The 21220-nt window shown below is 47.3% G+C and overlaps 1 protein-coding gene and 1 pseudogene across 2 annotated transcripts; both read left to right on the top strand.

Annotated features, from left to right (window-relative positions):
• Nucleotides 1-460: 460 nt before the first annotated feature.
• LOC308610945 (protein FAM170A-like) lies at nt 461-15057 on the top strand (the record flags this gene model as incomplete). The annotated part of the gene is made up of 3 exons (XM_081259917.1): nt 461-530; nt 3952-4692; nt 15041-15057. The coding sequence occupies 3 exons, from the start codon at nt 461-463 to the stop codon at nt 15055-15057; spliced, it is 828 nt and encodes a 275-aa protein (XP_081116043.1).
• On the top strand, nt 14914-20607 carry LOC308610944 (protein FAM170A-like; annotated as a pseudogene). Its single transcript has 2 exons — nt 14914-16551; nt 20494-20607. The product of its transcript is annotated as a protein FAM170A-like (transcript).
• Nucleotides 20608-21220: the final 613 nt, after the last annotated feature.

The following is a 21220-nucleotide window of genomic DNA, read 5'->3' as shown; positions in this document are numbered from 1 at the left end:
TCTCTCTAGAAAAGACATGAAAAGATCTCCACTCAAAATGTGAATTTTATAATAGACATGGTATGATACAATTTATAATAGATATGGTATGAACCTTTCCCTTTCACGGGAAAGGTTCAGCTGGGAAAAAGGAAATGTTCTTGAAAATGGGGCCTGTGCTATTGCAGACACTGTGCTCCACCTAGGTCCACGGAATGCTCTGATGTCATCACTGAGGTCACAGAATTCCACTGTGCGCCTGGCAACCTTGCAAACATAACAGCCCTGGTGAGCACTAGGCAGTACTGCTGGTTCACTAAGTGGTACAAGTTTTTCAGCCATTTAGGAGACTTGACTATTTTTATTTGTATTGAATCATTTCAACGGATTGCCCAAGAGCCAACAAGGGCCAACCTGTAGGGAAGAGGAGGAGTTGGACATCTCTTGAGGCATCTTCTAAGGGAGACTTCTAGTTGGTACCATGAAACGGCGACAAAAGAGGAAACATCTGGAAAATGAAGAGTCCCAGGAAACTGCCGAGAACGGAGGAGGTATGTGGGGGGCAACATGCTGGGGCACATGGGTTTCTGCCAAACTAAACCTTCTCTAGGATGGGGCGGACTGAGAACGTGTCACCTGTGAAGCAGGGAGCGAGAGATCTTGTCTCACTGACGCTGCCGTATCCATCCGGAGGGTCCCTGTGGTGTGAGATGGCACAGAACGGCCAGATGCCCCCTGGGAGATGGGAGGTCAGCTCCGCTGGTCTGAGGACTCTCCCCTGGGGCAGCCGGGCCTGGAGCTTTGTCGGACTCATAGCAGGCTGCATCCTGCTTGCACAGACCTAGAGGTGCAGCTTTTCTCAGTCCCCGATTTCTCTCTTATTCTCTTGGATCGTTCCCTGGGGTCATGAGGTGGGGGATGTGAAGGATGCAAGGATGCTGAGAGAGACCCATGAGTTGCTTGGCCTCTTTTACCAAAGTGGAAAGAGAAGCCCCATGAGTTGAAGGCCCTGTTGAAAAATATCTTGACAAGTGGAATGCACTTTGAAAGAAGATTGTTTGTCTAGGGATGGTGTCATATTGAAAGCAAGGAGGTTTTATTCCTTCAACAGGAAGAATTTCCCAAAGGAGATCAAGGGAAGGGAAGGGTTTTCCAGAGACTGAGACCGCGTGAGCAGGGGTGAGAAATGGCCTCAGGGTCCTGCGGGGAGCTCTGAGAGCCACGGGCCACGGGGTGCCTGCGTGCATTAAATGTAGGCGAGTAGCTTGCCCTGGGAGAGGGGTGGTCACCCCAGAGCTCCAGCTAGAGGCCTCTGCCCCAGATTAGAGCCCAGTAGCTCCTACCAGGCCCAGGGCCCTGGAGACTGTAGGATGGGCCCTGGGAATGGAGCTCTAGACAGCAGGCAGATTTCCAGGCAGTGGCTGGGACAGGCTGGGGAAGGCAATGAGTGCCCCTGACCATTCAGAATATTTTGCTCTGTGTTCCTGTGTGTGACTGTGTGTGTGTGTGTGTGTGTGTGTGTGTGTGTGTGTGTGTGTGTGTGTGTGTGTGTGTGTGTGTGTGTGTGTGTGTGTGTGTGTGTGTGTGTGTGTGTGTGTGTGTGTGTGTGTGTGTGTGTGTGTGTGTGTGTGTGTGTGTGTGTGTGTGTGTGTGTGTGTGTGTGTGTGGTAGTGCAGAGAAGAGCGAGATGAATGGGGTTAGAGTGCTTACCAGATATAAAGTCTGCGTGGTAAAGTTCTTGTCACCCTGCCTGGACCTGGCTGACACTCGGTGTACGTAAGAGTGTATACAGAATTCTTGTTAGGGGTGTTTCATGAGACAGTAACTCATACACCCATGTACACTCTGATACAGCAAAAATATCACACACCCCACATATAACTTCCTTAGTAAACCACACACAGCACATGGAGGTATATACATGCATCCCTTCTGTACTACGTTCTCATACAACCCACCTGTATCACAATCGTCTCCTCTAACACCAAACGCTGGAGATGAGATATGTATATAGACACACACACTATATATATAGGACACACACACACACACACACACTATATATATATGTATCTCCTCAACTCTTGCACAAACACAGCTAACTTCAGCCATCTCTAAATACCTCTATAAGAACCAGTCACGTGTCATACACACCACACTTATAACACATTCTTGAGTAATGCCAGACCCGCTTTGTACAAACCACAGTAAACCACAGTCTCAGTAACCCAGGTCAGGATTGCCAGAGAAAATATGGGCTATCCAGTTCAATTTGAATTCCAGATAAACAACAAGTAATTTTTCAGTAGCAGTATGTCCCACATATTGTATGGGCCATACTTACACTAAAACTAAGTCAGGCCAAACACTGCATGGGAATACTTACACTAAAAAATTATTCTGGGTTTATCTGAAACTGAAATTTAACTGGGTGCCTTGTATTCTTGTTCGCTAAGTCTGGCAACCCTTATATACTTACCACCAGCTGATGTATTATATATTTATTGTAGTTTTGTTTAGTGTGTGTCTTCCCCTACTAGAATGTGCAGCGTTACCAAAGACTACAACAATGGAAGAGTGCCGGATACACAGGAGTAGCTGCTTACTGAATCTTGGTGACTGAATGAATGAACACGCACCATAAATACAAGCCACACCATGTAATGAGGAAAAGTTACATGTCCCAGAATTCCTGACTTGTGAACAGAAACCATGCACACAAAGGCCACACACACAGATAGACACATCTGCACTGTGCTCCCCATGCCAACCCCACACTTACCACAGACTTAACTGATACACATCACTCACTCTTCCCACACACTCACAGTCACCACCGAGGCCTACATTACCAACTAGACAGTGAGAGAATAAGTATGGATTGGAATTAAATCCTGGAGTATCCACTGGGAACCACACTCTCAACTGTGTGTATTCACTGCACCTGACACGTGTCACACACTCAGTAAATATTTGTGGACAGAGGACTGATGAACCCACCCTGAGCCTTTCATTCTTCCCTCAGGAATCTCGAAGTCACAAGAGGATCCCCCTCGGCTTGGATCCACTGTGGTGGCCCAAGGCTGCAGCCCAGGGCCAGGGGAGGTCTCCTCTGCCTCTAAATACTTCTTCTGTACTTCTACTCGGCGCAAGCTCAGCTACGCTGGTAAGGGCGCAGGGCTCCTCAGGTGAGGGGGTGCTTGGCTGTGAGGCAGGAGGCACACAGATCCCAGGGAGGCTGAGAGGAAACCCAGGGTCATCAGAGGTGATGAGGGCTCTGTGGAGGAGCCTGGGCAGGATGGCTGAGCTGTTCCGAGGGCGTGGATGCCAGCTGAGTCTGGGTGTGTGTGTGTGAATACTGCTACTACCATGGTGGGGAAGTCAAGGAGCAGGGGCCGGAAAGGTCTGGGCTTGAGGTGGAGGGAAGAGGGACCAGATTAAGCATCTTCAGAGGAAAATGTAGGCTTTGTCTTTGCCTTTGCTTCCAGAGAAGGACAGAGTTCTGCATCATACACCTCCAGCCTGAGAGCAGGACCATCCAGCTCAGGTCCACACAGCTCACACATACACGCGCCCTCCAGGCACAGCCCTTCTCAGTGCACATCAACCCCAAGCACGTGCTCCACAGTACTCTCCTCCTGCACCACAGCCCCATTCCACAAGGAATGCACCACCGATATTCCCAAACTCACACTCCTCGTCGTACACGCATCCAGCCGCATCCCTCACATACCACAGCCCTCACCACCATACTCCACACCCCTGTATACAGACACCGCTCCAGTATCCCCCCCACGCACATGAAAAGCCCACAGATGACACCAGATACACCACTCCGTCCTACGGCCAACAGACACCAAGCTCGCGACATAGCTATGTCGTGCCAATGTCCCTCTCTCGTCTACCACACCTGCTCCCTCAGCTTCCGGCATGGCCCATGCATGTTATTATGATTTTAATTTCCTTTTTCAGGAATCCGGAGATTTCATCGAGACACTGCCCAGCCTAGAGCACCCCTAGCCCAGGATCAGGGAGAAGGAGAGACCGCTCCCCCATCACACTGTGTCTCCTCCTCACCCTCTTCACCCTCTAAGAACTATCTGCACCCAGACAAAGAGGAAAGGGGCATGAAAATATACTACATGCAGGTACAAGTGAACAAGGGTGTCGCTGTCTCCTGGAAGACAAAGAAACCCTTGGAGTTGCCTGAAAAGCAGCTGAGGATAGAAGAAGTGACCCTTCCTGAGGATGTGTGCGCAGTAGCCACTGAGCCCTCTTCTGATGTGTCCACCGAAAGCCTCCTGTCTGACAGTGAGCCCACTGGGGAGGAGAAAGAGTATGAGGAAAGGGCAGAGCCAGGCAGCCCATCAGGGCCACCTGCCGTCGAGGAGAGACCCAGCGCCAAGACAGCGGACTGGATGGTGACCATGGAGACCGGCTTCAGGTGCATGGCCTGCTGCCGGGTCTTCCCCGCCTTGGAGATCCTCCAGCAGCACGTGAAGTTCGGCATCCTGGAGGGCTTCAGCTGCCGTGTCTCTCATCTCACCATGGTCCAGCTGATGGGCAATGTGGAACCCAAGAGCACCCCTGAGGAGGAGGACGAGGAGGAGGAGGAGGAGAACGAGGAGGAGGAGGACGACGAGGAGGAGGAGGAGGAGGAGGAAGAGAAGCAAGAAGAAAAGGAGAATGAGGGAGCGCAGCCCACGGGGGAAGGCCCCAGCCCGAAGAGACCCCGCAGGCAGGGTCTTTTCTCTCCTTTGAGTTCCAAACAGCAACTGAGATTCATGGGACCGAAGATCCTGGAAGACGGTGTGGCCGTCCCTCGGAAGACGTAAGGCTTGAGGCTGGCAGTCTTCTGAGCCTATGTCACGAGGGCCCAGAGGAGTCTAAGGGAAGGGGCCGCACACATGTGCTGGTTGACCTAATGGCTCTGCAGTTGCATCAAATGGGACACACCCAGCACTACCAAAGGCATTGAGCTCTGTTGACGTAAACAAGAAGGTGGAGCCTTTTCCTAGGAGTTTTCTCAGGGTCTGCACGACGGACCTCAACTCTTAGAGGACGTACTGCCAGCAGCGCCTTCTCGGCAGAGAGAGCCAGGAGTGGTCTCCAGAGAGGACAGGGGCCCTGGCAGGACCAGACCGTTGAGGTCTGAGAGCCTTGGGCCTGAGCCGAGATCTCACCCGGACCACTGGACCTAGCCTTCTGTGACAAAGGGGAATATGAAAGAGAGTCACGTGGAAATGAGGTCCCCCGAGATATGGAAATGTTCCAGAACCTTCGTTGCGTGGTAGTTGATCTGGAGCCAAGCTCACTGTGGTGTGTGTGGCTCTGAGCATTAAGGCAACGCTGGAGGGTAACCCTGACCAGCAGAGCTTGGAGTGCTGCTTGTCTCTTCCTGTTCTACCTCATTTGTTTTATCCCTTCCAGGGAGAAGAAAGGACCCTCGGGAGAGTAGCAGACAGAAGGCCGTGGTCTGAAGGAGGATGAAGGGACCGGCACTCAGTCTAACATCATATGACGATAGAAGCGTCCTATGCAATAAAGGGCATTTTCCAAACCTTTCCTGGAGCTTTTATTTAATTACATTTTTCTATCTATGCATCTATCTGTCATCTACATCTGTATCTTTCAAGGTTTGTGAACAAGCTTTCACATAAGCACTAGAGACGTCCACCAGCATTTTCCAGAAGAGGCCTGCAAATTGCTGGGGACTCCTCACAAATAGGGAATGGCCACAACCCCTGCCACACAGACTATGCGCGTGGCCCTCCTGACGTACTCCCACTCTCTCTCTGAATTTCCCAACGTCTGAGATGAGGGTGCTGGCTGGAGGCAATGATCACGTGCAGGCTGAATCTTCTCCAGATTCTGATTCTCTTCCTGGGCCTATCGTCCTCAAGCACAGTCTCCATGTCCCTGGCCACACTGATCTCTCTCCTTCAGTCCTTCCCTCCCTCGCTCTCCTGCCTCCCAGTGCAGAGAATACTGTTTTGCATTTGAGACGACATTTAGTTTTTGTTCACAGAATTCTCACCTGTTCTACTGTGGCCTCCGTTGTGAACATTCCAAAGCTGAGAATTTTCTTTTTTTCTCCCTCATTTCTGCTGAGTCTTTACCTTCCTAATGCAGTGAACTCAGAGTGCCTAGCTGACTGGATGGGGACAAAAATCCAGGGAGCAAAGAGAAATAATAAAAGAATATATCAGTTAATTTTTCATAGTGTTATCCAACTACATATTTTTAAAATTTTGGAATACTATTAGGAATCTTCTCTTTATAAAAAACTGAATTATTGGGCTTCCCTGGTGGAGCAGTGGTTAAGAATATGCCTGCGAATGCAGGGGACATGGGTTCGAGCCCTGGTCTGGGAAGATCCCACGTGCCACGGAGTAACTCAGCCCGCGCGCCACAACTACTGAGCCTGCGCTCTAGAGCCCGTGTGCCACATCTACCGAGCCCACGTGCCACAACTACGGAAGCCTGCGTGCCTAGAGCCCATGCTCCGCAACAAGAGAAGCCACTGCAATGAGAAGCCCGTGCACCACAGCCAAGAGTAGCCCCCGCTCACTGCAACTAGAGAACGCCCGCTAGCAGCAACAAAGACCCAATGCAGCCCAAAATAACTTAATTAATTTTAAAACATTGAATTAGTTTCAAGGGTACAATGTATAAAAGTACAATAAAAGCCCCCCTTCAGAACCCCCCAACCCCACTCTCAAGATGGAATAGATATGCTGTGATACAATTTATAGTCGTAGCACTACTACTCCTCCCACCACATCCGAAATCCTCTGAGCCAGGTGCAGCAGCGACCTTTCACAATGCTAGCACCCGCCACACGACAGATGATAATCCCTTTGGACGTTTCAAGGAGCGGCACCAAGGCAACAGTACCTGGGAAATGCCACTGACAGCTCAGAATATCCATGGCATTTCTAGAGCCTCGGCACTGCTCTCGCTCTGGGAATGAAGGTCCAAAAAGCACATCGGAGAATGTTCATAGTTGTAAACAAGCTCCACCTTTGAAACACAATCTACATAGAACCACATATACAAGCCTGCACGATGGAGGAAGCCAAGGTCTCCTCCATGATTTCCCTTCTGACCACCTTATTGTCTCCTCAACCATAAAAGGTGAACTTGAAACTCAGGACCTTGCCTTGTCACCAGAAACATCCAAGCTTGGATCAGTCTTTCTAAGACCAGATCCTTGCTCTCTGAACTATTAGAGACTTGTCACATACACAGAGGTAGAACAGGATTATTTCTATCTACCTGGGGACCTGGAGTCTTTCACATTGCTCCTGTTAAAACACTCACAACAGCAAAACTTTACCTACAAAGGGTTCAAGCTATGACACTCCCAATTTCCACAAACCTCCTCAGCTCTTGTGAGTCACATGCAGCCAATTCCAGGAATTGGAAACATGGTTGTGAGGATGAAACTGACTTTGGGGCTCCCCTTGGATATGGTCTTCCAGACTTACCAAAAGGCCATTAAGAGGAAGGTTTACCCCACCTCAGGGAAACCCGAGGCAGTACTTGCAGTCATAGGGCTGGCCATGGCTTCTGAGCTACATCCAAAAAGAATTTCATACTGTACCTGGATCTGCTGAAGCCATTTCTGACTGTCCGAGAGCCAGCATGTACCGCTTCTCAACTGCCTCCATTGTGGATCATCAGTAGGGCTGTCAGATTTAGTAAATATAAGTACAGGATACCCAGTTAAACCTGAACTTCACATGAATAATAAGTCATTATTTTTAGTATAAGTAGATCCTATGAACTCTTTGGGGCATACTAATCTTAAAAATGTACTTGTTGTTTCTCTGACATTCAGATTTAACTAAACAGCCTATATTTTATCTGTCAACCCTACCCTTCAGAAATGATGGAGGCTCATAGAGATCCAGGAGACGCCTCAGCGCCTCCTCAGCTTTTATTTCTACGTCCTGGACAGCGAGCACGAACCTTCCAGTCCCAGTCATTGGCTAGAATGGAGGATATTCTCTGTTTTAGAGCTTTTTCTACTTGTCATTGTTATTATCTTCCTTATTTTAAAGAGATGTTTATTTTTTCCCAAACTTCATAGCTCATCCAAAAGTATTTCAAAGTTCATTAGACAAGGGAAAAACAACATGGGTCTGAAAAGTGAAGGAAACCGCCTGGTGTTTAGTAAAGAAGTAGTAGGGAGACTGAAAAAGCCAAACTTAATAAGCAAATCTCTCCAAGGGTATTTTCAGAGCTTGATACCCTCCCACACCCTGAAAATATTATTACATCAAAAACGTAGAACTGCTAACCAAATGTAAGGCTCCCATATGATTCTATCAAACTGAGGATGCTTCTTTACGAAGCAGTGAGCACACTTGCTGCCCCAGGGACCTTGGCAGTTGCAACGTAGGGCTCTTCCCTCTGGGATGGAAACAGCAAGTTTTCCTGTGGTCTACACGCTGGCCCCAAAAATACTACACTCCCAATACTTGTCAACTTTAAGTATTTTTCTACATATCTCCATTTTTCTGTTACTATTTGGACTACATCCTAGACTTGACACTACATAAATTGCATTCAAGAAGCTATTTTTAAAAGTTGGTAGGAAACCTTAAATCTATAGCTTGCAGTCCCTGGCTTACTTTCATCCAGGTGCATAAGTGTTTTCAAAAGTAGTCAGGTTAGTTACCCCATATCACAGCCCCACGCTTGTGTCACAGATATAAAAATGGAACATGATATTTAAGGTTTTAGTTGCCAAATCATCAAGCCTCCCAGACAGAGGCAATAGGGCAAAATGATTACACAGGCATGGATTTTGATTTGCTCCAGTGTCTTGGGCAAGTCACTTGGCCTCTGTATTTATTTGTACTTATCTGCACTTATCTGTCACTTGGGGGTCATAATTGTACCTGGTCCATGGGTACGTTGTACAAATGATCTGTAAAGTAGTTACAAGAAACCGACACAGAGTAAGCACTCCACAGACATTGGCTATTAGCTATTGGAAATATTTCTCCATGAAACAGATGACTTTATCAGTGGATGACTCGGTGGGAGACAGTGAATCACAGAATCACAGCATGTTGAAAGTGACCTAGTTCACACTCTTATGTGAAAAAAAGAAAAGTGTGCCTGGGTAGAAAATGTCTGAAAGCTTACCTAACAAATAGTTTATCATGTTAACTTGGAGAATTAGAATAAAACAGGAAAGCAGGAAAGAAAAACTTGAGTGTAATTCAATTTCTCTATCATTTGTGTTTCTACACTGAGACTCTGAATACACTGGAAGCGCAATGTTTTTTAATGTGGCGGGATAAAGGTTTTCACGTTTTCCTGATCCATCCGTATTATTATCTCAGAATTGCTGGCAGTTCTTGCCATCTTTGGATCTACACCCATCTGAGTCAGGGGGCCATTCTGGACGGAGGAGATAATAGAGCAGAAGTGAAGTGAGAGGAAAGGAGGGACAAGATTTTCTCTTTTCTCTTCCAAGAGGAAAGGTCTTTGGAATGGGAACAACTCACAACCAAACTTTGGGGAAAGGATGTGATGGAAAATGAGACAAACATCCTACCCCTGTGATGAGAAGGATTCCCTGGGCTGGATGGAGGGAGGTCACAGGTGGCTGGACAAGGAAACCAACTAGGGAGAAACACACACAAGTGCAGAGCAAACACCCTGAGGCCACTCAGCCTGACTCCATGCAAACATGTGTCCAGCAGCCAGCCCTTCACCTGTGGCTCCCCAGCAAGACAGGTACCTCGGGGGTGCCAACTCATTCTGAGTCCATTATGCCTGGCCATTCATAAACCGCTGTCTAACGTGTGAGGAATAAACTCTCAATGTTTATGAGGAAATTGGGGAAGGAGATTGAAAGGTTACTTAAACGGAAAAAAAAGAAGTTCAGGAAGGCAGGATGGTAGAGAGACAAGAAAAAGACCTTAAAAGATAGAAAGGATTTGCCAAAGAAGAGAAAGAAAAAGAAATGATTCCGAATGGCTTAACCTGCAGCTAGGAAGTTAAGGAAGATTATTGATGGGTGAAGACTATGGAATAAAGTGAATAAAAGTTTTCAGAAGTTGCTGAGAATATGGTAAGAAGCATGATTATCCAATTATGAATTGGCTGCAATGGCATTCTAGGGGGACACTAGGAAGGGGAAGCAAATGTTCCTGAGATGACAGTGGCAGGTGGAAAGTTGTTTCAGGGGAAGAGCAGTCTTGCAGAGGGTGTATCAGAGGAGGGCAAGTGTGAGCAAGCAAGGAAATACTAAGTGTATACGGTTCCTTCACTGAGTGCACCCAGCCCCGTGGTCAGCCTTGAGAACAAGCAGGACTTCAGGTACTGGAGCTACATTTCAGTCATCAAGACTTGAGAAGACACCCTTAACTCAGGTCTTCTCTTCAAACTCCATCTTTCCTTCTTGACCTTCATTTGGCCTCTTCCCTTACCCTCAAGCTGTGGACTGAGGCCACAGAGCAAGATGGGTCACTAGTGTCCTCCATCCCCTGGCGACTGTGGTTCACATCAGTGGAGTACCAAAGGCAATAGCCAAGTAACAGACACAAGAGTGTATGAAGAAGAAGAGATTCTGATAAGGCTTTCTGTGACAGTGTGGGCCAAGTCGGCTCTATATGGCTGGTATCACCTGAATTATGAGCAGCCTTAGGGGAGAAGTTCTCAGAAGGCAGAGCCTGGCTCTCTAGAGGCTCTGCGTGCTCACAGCCCACTCCAAGACCTCAGTTACACCTTCGGCCCCCAATATCTCTCCCTCTGCCTGCTCAGAGTTTTTGAAGGCTTCTTTCCTCCACATTTCTCTTGAGCGGTGGAGGAGGAAGATGAGCTTCAGGCCAGCTCAGACTCCCCTGGGATCCCAGCAGGATGCCTATCATTAACCTCCCACCTTCTAGGAAGCTCCTAAGATCTTCACATTTGGGGCAGTTTTCATTTCAGCTGTGCTTCAAATTGCTGGCTGGAGACGGCCTGTTGGAAGGTGGCTGAAAGCAAGTAGCAATCCTTCGGGCAGCCTGGCCCTTCTCGACTGTCAGACATCTTCAGGGATATTCTAGGAAATGTTGTTTGTTCTAGAGAAGGGAGGGAAACAATCCAATTGTCCAATAATGCTTGAATGGAAAATAAATGATGCTATATGCATGTGATGAAATAATATCAAGCAGTCAAAAATCAAAGACCTAGATCTATATGGATTCACGTGGATAAATCTTGAAAACATAATATTGATTGAAAGAAAATAAGATCAAGAACGTTAGATTGTGATAACAGGTATGTAAGTATTTAAATATTTAAATCAATTCAACATATTGCTTCTATATATATATAGATGCAAGAAAATAAACTTTATCCAAAGAACACATTATTTACATTTCCTATGCTCATTTATCTAGGAGACCCAAAAGAACCCACAGATAAACTAGCAGGAACTAATAAGACGGTTCAACAAGGCACACACATACAAGATCAATAAATTTTAAAAGTCAATCAGGCTCCTCTACACTGGCGATAACAAATTAGAAAGTGTAAAAGAAAATAAGAAAAAAAGAAGATCTAAAAATTGTCACAAGAGCCATATAAATTATTTAGAGCTAAGCATACGTAGAAGGCAATATAACTAACAAACTGAGTACGAACAGTTAAACTCCACCCAACCCAAGGTTAGGAAAAGACTGTTGTTACTTTATGAGAACAGACCCTCTTCTTAAGTGGCAGATCAGTAAGTGAGAGTGAATCAAAGAAACACAGCATTTGAAAAGTCAGCTAGTCCAAGCCTCTTGATGGCACATACAGAAGCTGAAGCCCAGATAGGTTGAGTTACTTGGTAAAGGGCCCAACGTCCTGACTCAAGGACTAGCATTTTTCACTCATTCGTAAGACACAATCAAATGCAGTACCTTGGAAAGAGATGGGAAAAAAATGAAGAAATCAATTATATAGTTCCTCATCTTTAAGTACAGAAATAGCTGTGACAAAATTACACGTATTGAGGGAAAATTGAAGTGCAGAGTTTAAAATGTCAATAATCCACAGGGAAACTGGAGACCACTGAAAATATTCATATTAAATCTCTCTAGAAAAGACATGAAAAGATCTCCACTCAAAATGTGAATTTTATAATAGACATGGTATGATACAATTTATAATAGATATGGTATGAACCTTTCCCTTTCACGGGAAAGGTTCAGCTGGGAAAAAGGAAATGTTCTTGAAAATGGGGCCTGTGCTATTGCAGACACTGTGCTCCACCTAGGTCCACGGAATGCTCTGATGTCATCACTGAGGTCACAGAATTCCACTGTGCGCCTGGCAACCTTGCAAACATAACAGCCCTGGTGAGCACTAGGCAGTACTGCTGGTTCACTAAGTGGTACAAGTTTTTCAGCCATTTAGGAGACTTGACTATTTTTATTTGTATTGAATCATTTCAACGGATTGCCCAAGAGCCAACAAGGGCCAACCTGTAGGGAAGAGGAGGAGTTGGACATCTCTTGAGGCATCTTCTAAGGGAGACTTCTAGTTGGTACCATGAAACGGCGACAAAAGAGGAAACATCTGGAAAATGAAGAGTCCCAGGAAACTGCCGAGAACGGAGGAGGTATGTGGGGGGCAACATGCTGGGGCACATGGGTTTCTGCCAAACTAAACCTTCTCTAGGATGGGGGGGACTGAGAACGTGTCACCTGTGAAGCAGGGAGCGAGAGACCTTGTCTCACTGACGCTGCCGTATCCATCCGGAGGGTCCCTGTGGTGTGAGACGGCACAGAACGGCCAGATGCCCCCTGGGAGATGGGAGGTCAGCTCCGCTGGTCTGAGGACTCTCCCCTGGGGCAGCCGGGCCTGGAGCTCTGTCGGACTCATAGCAGGCTGCATCCTGCTTGCACAGACCTAGAGGTGCAGCTTTTCTCAGTCCCCGATTTCTCTCTTATTCTCTTGGATCTTTCCCTGGGGTCATGAGGTGGGGGATGTGAAGGATGCAAGGATGCTGAGAGAGACCCATGAGTTGCTTGGCCTCTTTTACCAAAGTGGAAAGAGAAGCCCCATGAGTTGAAGGCCCTGTTGAAAAATATCTTGACAAGTGGAATGCACTTTGAAAGAAGATTGTTTGTCTAGGGATGGTGTCATATTGAAAGCAAGGAGGTTTTATTCCTTCAACAGGAAGAATTTCCCAAAGGAGATCAAGGGAAGGGAAGGGTTTTCCAGAGACTGAGACCGCGTGAGCAGGGGTGAGAAATGGCCTCAGGGTCCTGCGGGGAGCTCTGAGAGCCACGGGCCACGGGGTGCCTGCGTGCATTAAATGTAGGCGAGTAGCTTGCCCTGGGAGAGGGGTGGTCACCCCAGAGCTCCAGCTAGAGGCCTCTGCCCCAGATTAGAGCCCAGTAGCTCCTACCAGGCCCAGGGCCCTGGAGACTGTAGGATGGGTCCTGGGAATGGAGCTCTAGACAGCAGGCAGATTTCCAGGCAGTGGCTGGGACAGGCTGGGGAAGGCAATGACTGCCCCTGACCATTCAGAATATTTTGCTCTGTGTTCCTGTGTGTTCGTGTGTGTGTGTGTGTGGGGGGGGGGGTAGTGCAGAGAAGAGCGAGATGAATGGGGTTAGAGTGCTTACCAGATATAAAGTCTGCGTGGTAAAGTTCTTGTCACCCTGCCTGGACCTGGCTGACACTCGGTGTACGTAAGAGTGTATACAGAATTCTTGTTAGGGGTGTTTCATGAGACAGTAACTCATACACCCATGTACACTCTGATACAGCAAAAATATCACACACCCCACATATAACTTCCTTAGTAAACCACACACAGCACATGGAGGTATATACATGCATCCCTTCTCTACTACGTTCTCATACAACCCACCTGTATCACAATCGTCTCCTCCAACACCAAACGCTGGAGATGAGATATGTATATAGACACACACACTATATATATAGGACACACACACACACACACTATATATATATGTATCTCCTCAACTCTTGCACAAACACAGCTAACTTCAGCCATCTCTAAATACCTCTATAAGAACCAGTCACGTGTCATACACACCACACTTATAACACATTCTTGAGTAATGCCAGACCCGCTTTGTACAAACCACAGTAAACCACAGTCTCAGTAACCCAGGTCAGGATTGCCAGAGAAAATATGGGCTATCCAGTTCAATTTGAATTCCAGATAAACAACAAGTAATTTTTCAGTATCAGTATGTCCCACATATTGTATGGGCCATACTTACACTAAAACTAAGTCAGGCCAAACACTGCATGGGAATACTTACACTAAAAAAGTATTCTGGGTTTATCTGAAACTGAAATTTAACTGGGTGCCTTGTATTCTTGTTCGCTAAGTCTGGCAACCCTTATATACTTACCACCAGCTGATGTATTATATATTTATTGTAGTTTTGTTTAGTGTGTGTCTTCCCCTACTAGAATGTGCAGCGTTACCAAAGACTACAACAATGGAAGAGTGCCGGATACACAGGAGTAGCTGCTTACTGAATCTTGGTGACTGAATGAATGAACACGCACCATAAATACAAGCCACACCATGTAATGAGGAAAAGTTACATGTCCCAGAATTCCTGACTTGTGAACAGAAACCATGCACACAAAGGCCACAGACACAGATAGACACATCTGCACTGTGCTCCCCATGCCAACCCCACACTTACCACAGACTTAACTGATACACATCACTCACTCTTCCCACACACTCACAGTCACCACCGAGGCCTACATTACCAACTAGACAGTGAGAGAATAAGTATGGATTGGAATTAAATCCTGGAGTATCCACTGGGAACCACACTCTCAACTGTGTGTATTCACTGCACCTGACACGTGTCACACACTCAGTAAATATTTGTGGACAGAGGACTGATGAACCCACCCTGAGCCTTTCATTCCTCCCTCAGGAATCTCGAAGTCACAAGAGGATCCCCCTCGGCTTGGATCCACTGTGGTGGCCCAAGGCTGCAGCCCAGGGCCAGGGGAGGTCTCCTCTGCCCCTAAACACTTCTCCTGTGCTTCTTCTCCGCGCAAGCTCATGTACGCCGGTAAGGGCGCGGGGCTCCTCAGGTGAGGGGGTGCTTGGCTGTGAGGCAGGAGGCACACAGATCCCAGGGAGGCTGAGAGGAAACCCAAGGTCATCAGAGGTGATGAGGGCTCTGTGGAGGAGCCTGGGCGGGATGGCTGAGCTGTTACGAGGGCGTGTATCCCAGCTGAGTCAGGGGTGGGGGGCGGGTGTGAATCCTGGTACTACCATGGTGGGGAAGTCAAGGAGCAGTGGCCGGAAAGGTCTGGACTTGAGGTGGAGGGAAGAGGGACCAGATTAAGCATCTTCAGAGAAAAATGTAGGGTTTCTCTTTGCCTTTGCTTCCAGAGAAGGACAGAGTTCTGCATCATACACCTCCAGCCTGAGAGCAGCGCCATCCAGCTCAGGTCCACACAGCTCACACACACATGCGCCCTCCAGGCACAGCCCTTCTCCGTGCACACATGAACCCCAAGCACGTGCTCCACAGTACTCTCCTCCTGCACCACAGCCCCATTCCACAAGGAATGCACCACCGATATTCCCAAACTCACACTCCTCGTCATACACGCATCCATACGCTTCCCTCACATACCACAGTCCTCACCACTGTACTCCACACCCGTGTATACAGACACCGCTCCAGTATCCCCCAACACGCAGATGAAAAGCCCACAGATGACACCAGATACACCACTGCCTCCTACGGCCAACAGACACCAAGCTCACGACATAGCTACGTCATGCAAATGTCCCTCTCTCGTCTACCACACCTGCTCCCTCAGCTTCCGGCATGGCCCATGCATGTTATTATGTTTTAAAATTCCTTTTTCAGGAATCCGGAGATCACATCGAGACACTGCCCAGCCTACCGCACCCCTAGCCCAGGTTCAGGAAAAAGGGGAGACCGCTCCCCCATCACACTGTGTCTCCTCCTCACCCTCTTCACCCTGTAAGAACGATCTGCACCCAGACAAAGAGGAAAGGGGCATGAAAATATACTACATGCAGGTACAAGTGAACAAGGGTGTCGCTGTCTCCTGGAAGACAAAGAAACCCTTGGAGTTGCCTGAAAAGCAGCTGAGGATAGAAGAAGTGACCCTTCCTGAGGATGCGTGCACAGTAGCCACTGAGCCCTCTTCTGATGTGTCCACCGAAAACCTCCTGTCTGACAGTGAGCCCACTGGGGAGGACAAAGAGTATGAGGAAAGGGCAGCGCCAGGCAGCCCATCAGGGTCACCTGCCGTCGAGGAGAGACCCAGGGCCAAGACACCGGAGTGGATGGTGACCATGGAGACCGGCTTCAGGTGCATGGCCTGCTGCCGGGTCTTCCCCACCTTGGAGATCCTCCAGCAGCACGTGAAGTTTGGCGTCCTGGAGGGCTTCAGCTGCCGTGTGTTTCATCTCACCATGGCCCAGCTGATGGGCAATGTGGAATCCGAGATCACCCCGAGGAGGAGGACGAAGAGGACGAGGAGGACGAGGAGGACGAGGAGGACGAGGAGGACGAGGAAGAGAAGGTAGAAGGCCCCAGCCCGAAGAGACCCCGCAGGCAGACTCTTTTCTCTCTTTTGAGTTCCACACAGCAACTGAGATTCATGGGACAGAAGATCCTGGAGACGGTGTGGCCTTGGAAGAGGTAAGGCTTGAGGCTGGCAGTCTTCTGAGCCTATGTCACGAGGGCCCAGAGGAGTCCAAGGGAAGGGGCCGCACACATGTGCTGGTTGACCTAATGGCTCTGCAGTTGCATCAAATGGGACACACCCAGCACTAACAAAGGCATTGAGCTCTGTTGACGTAAACAAGAAGGTGGAGCCTTTTCCTAGGAGTTTTCTCAGGGTCTGCACGACGGACCTCAACTCTTAGAGGACGTACTGCCAGCAGCGCCTTCTCGGCAGAGAGAGCCAGGAGTGGTCTCCAGAGAGGACAGGGGCCCTGGCAGGACCAGACCGTTGAGGTCTGAGAGCCTTGGGCCTGAGCCGAGATCTCACCCGGACCACTGGACCTAGCCTTCTGTGACAAAGGGGAATATGAAAGAGAGTCACGTGGAAATGAGGTCCCCCGAGATATGGAAATGTTCCAGAACCTTCGTTGCGTGGTAGTTGATCTGGAGCCAAGCTCACTGTGGTGTGTGTGGCTCTGAGCATTAAGGCAACGCTGGAGGGTAACCCTGACCAGCAGAGCTTGGAGTGCTTCTTGTCTCTTCCTGTTCTACCTCAGTTGTTTTATCCCTTCCAGGGAGAAGAAAGCACCCTCGGGAGAGTTGGTAGTAAACCAGGGTATATCCTCCCTCAAGGGGACCCGGCCTGCCCTTCATTCAAGATGCTCTGGAAATGGGAACTGACTCATGTTATCCAATTGGCTGAGGGAGCACAACTCCCATGTTGATTCCGGTCAGACATGTTCATCAGACCTAGAGCTTTTCTCCTGATTCAAATCAAGTAGGGTATTAGTAGAGTTCCCATTTATTTCAGCCCTAGAGATAGCACATGAGCAAATAAAAAATCTTTGTGTATCAAAGCATTCTAATGAGCCCTTTCATTTTGCTGTTCATTGTGAAAAACACGCTCACTTTATCTCTGCCAATGAAGTGTTTCCACTTGACCAATGATGCCCCACGATCCCATTAGCCTCACTGAATTTAGGGAGCCCATTATGATGACATCATTTCCCTCTCATTCTTGGCCTGCAGAGAAGAGCAGCTACAGAGCATTCCAAGACTGCTAACGCTCCCCTCACCAATACGTTTCTTAAACCTCTGGCAAAGGAAGTGTCCTCTGAGCCCTCCCAGGGCACATAGGGGGTTTGGGTGAGCAGATCTTATATGATAAATCCACTCCAGTGGTCTGGCATTCCTATGCCTTTGTAAACCTTCTACAGTGGTGGTTCTCAGCTGGGGACACTTTTGGTCCCCCCTCCCAGGAAATATGTGGCAGTGTCTTGAGACTTTTATTTTATTTTTTTTTTGTGGTACGCGGGCCTCTCACTGTTGTGGCCTCTCCCGTTGTGGAGCACAAGCTCCAGACGCACAGGCTCAGTGGCCGTGGCTCACGGGCCTAGCCGCTCCACGGCATGTGGGATCTTCCCGGGCCCTGGCACGAACCCATGTCCCCTGCATCGGCAGGCGGACTCTCAACCACTGCGCCACCAGGGAAGCCCCTTGAGACTTTTTTCTTTAAGGAGCTGTGTTATGAATGAGCCCCACGTGGCTGGTGCACACGGATGTATCAAGGCACTTTTTTTTTTTTTTTTTTTTGGTACGCGGGCCTCTCACTGTTGTGGCCTCTCCCGTTGCGGAGCACAGGCTCCGGACGCGCAGGCTCAGCGGCCATGGCTCACGGGCCCAGCTGCCCCGCGGCATGTGGGGTCTTCCCGGACCGGGGCACAAACCCGTGTCCCCTGCATCGGCAGGCGGACTCTCAATCACTGCGCCACCAGGGAAGCCCTCAAGGCACTTTTTATTGTTACAACTAGGGTGGCAGGGAAGAGTATGTGCCACTGGCCCATCTTACATTGCACAGGACAGCTCCCAACAACAAAGAGCTATCCAGTTCAAAATGTCAGTCATGCCAACGTCAAGAAATTTTGCTACAACATACTTAGAAAGTCCTGGCATTTTGACTTTAGCCTACGCTAACTTTGGGTACAGGTTTCAGTCATTTGAGCAAACTGCTGAAGGCATTCCCAGGTAGCCAAGCTAACACGCTGAGTCTGGAATGGGTGTTGAATGCACTCGTATCAACAAATCCAGCCTAACCCAATATTACATTACTCCCACCTGCTTCAATACCTACAAACTCCACACACATTATTTCTCAGGTTTCTATTGATATAAGTTATAAAATTCCGTATTTTAGCAGATAGTGTCTCCTCATGGTCATCCTTTATACCCGGTGGGTACCCACCCCTTCCCTGCTCCCGTCCCCATTTCAAGGACTCTAGTCTGATTACTAGGTCTGGAAAAACGAGAGGTAGTGGAGGCAAGTCTTGAGGATCCACAGACCCCTGCAAGGAAACTACCTCAGAGTAGAGGCAGACTTCCTTCTAATAGCACAGCAGGCTCAACTAAGAGGTCACAGGTCAGAGGTCACAGGCCTCAGCTTTGTTGGAATCTGCCCATATATTTCCACCTCAAATTTCCAGGATTCTACTCCTTCCCACTGATGCCCTATGACATAAGAGAATCTACAAGGTTGTGAATCAATGTGTTGTCATTCAGCCACTGACTGAATTTGACTTTGGATCCCCTTAAAAAAATAAATAAATAAAAAGGAAGGAAAGAAAGATAGAAATGCTGATTATAACAAGTCCCCCAAAGTGTTGCTATGTAGCCAAGCTCAAAGCTAAGACAGAAAATCCCCAACGGTAAAAACAGATTTCGAGCTCAAGCTATCAACTGGGACTTGAAACTGAAGGCCCTACAAAGGTCAATGGAACTGGATACAAAGCTAAAGATTTAGTCTTTAGCATAGATGGGAGTCAAGGTTAGAGGAAGCCACGCACTGGGAGTGAGTTGTGAACTACTCAACACTAAGAATGGAAGAGCAGCTCTTTCATTGAATGTGAAGAAAGAAACAGGTAGTCCCTAGTTGCTACCACTGTCTTTGAACCAAACTAAAGAACAAGGTCAACCAGAAGGGCAGATATGAGAATCAAAAAGGAAACCTCTCTGGAATCCTCACTGAACCAAGTCTAAGTTCTGCTCTACTTGTGGTCTTTCACTTACAGAGACAAACCTTTTGGGCTTACCACAGGGATCAACAGACTTTTTCTCTGAAGGGCCAGAAAGTAAATATTTTAGGTTTTGTGGGCCATCAGTGCTCGTCACAACCACTGAACACTGTCAGCACAATGGGAAACACTCAAAGATGGTAAATAAATGGATGGGCCAATAAAGAGCTTTTAGGTTCCAATAAAGCTTTAAAGGCAATGAGCCAGGTTGGGCTCACAGGAGGTAGTTTTCCAGCCCTTGACTTAACTCACTAAACTACAAATTACCTTGAGAGTTGGTGGTTTGATATCTACCAAACCAAACCAAACAAGAAAGCCCTAGGATTTCTGACATCTAATGCAATGCAATTTGAGGTAGCATGGACTTTACATACACATGTGAAGGTGTGGTCTAGGAAACCAATCTTGGAAACCTGCCTCTCACATTAAATACATCTTTTGCTGAGTAAAGCCCTTTAACCAAGTAAGTGTTAAACATCAGTGAAATGACCAAGAAGTAGGAAATGGTATGCAAACCTCCTCCTTAACAACTTGTTCCCATCATTCTAGGTTTCTTCCCTATGCACATTTTTCCTTAGGGAATCGTTGATAAATTTTACCTCTAAAACTTACCTATTTCCACTCTCTATCTTCAGGATTTGCCCAATCACTGTTACTTTGTAAACAATTTAAAAAGTTTTTTGGGGGGTAAATTCCTCTTTTCCCACAGCTAATGGTTCTCTGTGTCATAGTGTCTGGAACGACCCAGCTACTTCTCCAGTCAGACCAAGCACTTGAAAGGACAAGCCGGTACCCCGAGCTATCCATCCATTCACCCAGTAAGGAAGCCTGATGAGGAGAACTAGGATGTGTACATTTCTACTGTTGGAATTAAAACAGAATATTCTGGGCTGCATGGATTTATCCTAAACTTCAAATGCATTAATTATAAATAGACCGTTACACTGACTAATATTCTGTCTCTTTGAATAACCATATACATTTTTTCTTTTTTATAACTGATTTCTAGAGGTCTATTCCTTAATTTTGGCCATATATATGTATACCTCATGATGATAGGATTTCTTACTGTGAGGGATTAATATGTTCTTAGTAATTTTTAATATTATATTTTACATTATTTTACTACCTATGTTACTATAAAAATAACAGTATTTTACTGGAAAATTGATGCTCAATGAAAAATTTAAAATATGGAAGTTAAATGTGGAAAAAATCCCTGAAAATCTTGCCACTGTTTACATAAGGGTGAATATCCCTTTACAGATGATAGGATGCATTAACACACACACATACATGTTTGATAAAGGTATGTGATGTACCTACCTAAAATACATTAAACTGTTACATGCTTCTGTCATTAAGTTTAAGCCATCATTTTAACAGACCTGTCATTACATAAGTATCTTAAAATATAAAGACATTCCTATTGAATATTTCACTTTTACAAAATTTAGT

The sequence above is a fragment of the Mesoplodon bidens genome (genome assembly GCF_964165515.1).
Source record: "Mesoplodon bidens genome assembly, contig: HAP1_SCAFFOLD_277, whole genome shotgun sequence".
Classification (NCBI taxonomy): Eukaryota; Metazoa; Chordata; class Mammalia; order Artiodactyla; family Ziphiidae; genus Mesoplodon; species Mesoplodon bidens.
Note: the sequence above shows the minus strand (reverse complement) of the source record. Positions and strands in the feature narration are given on the sequence as shown.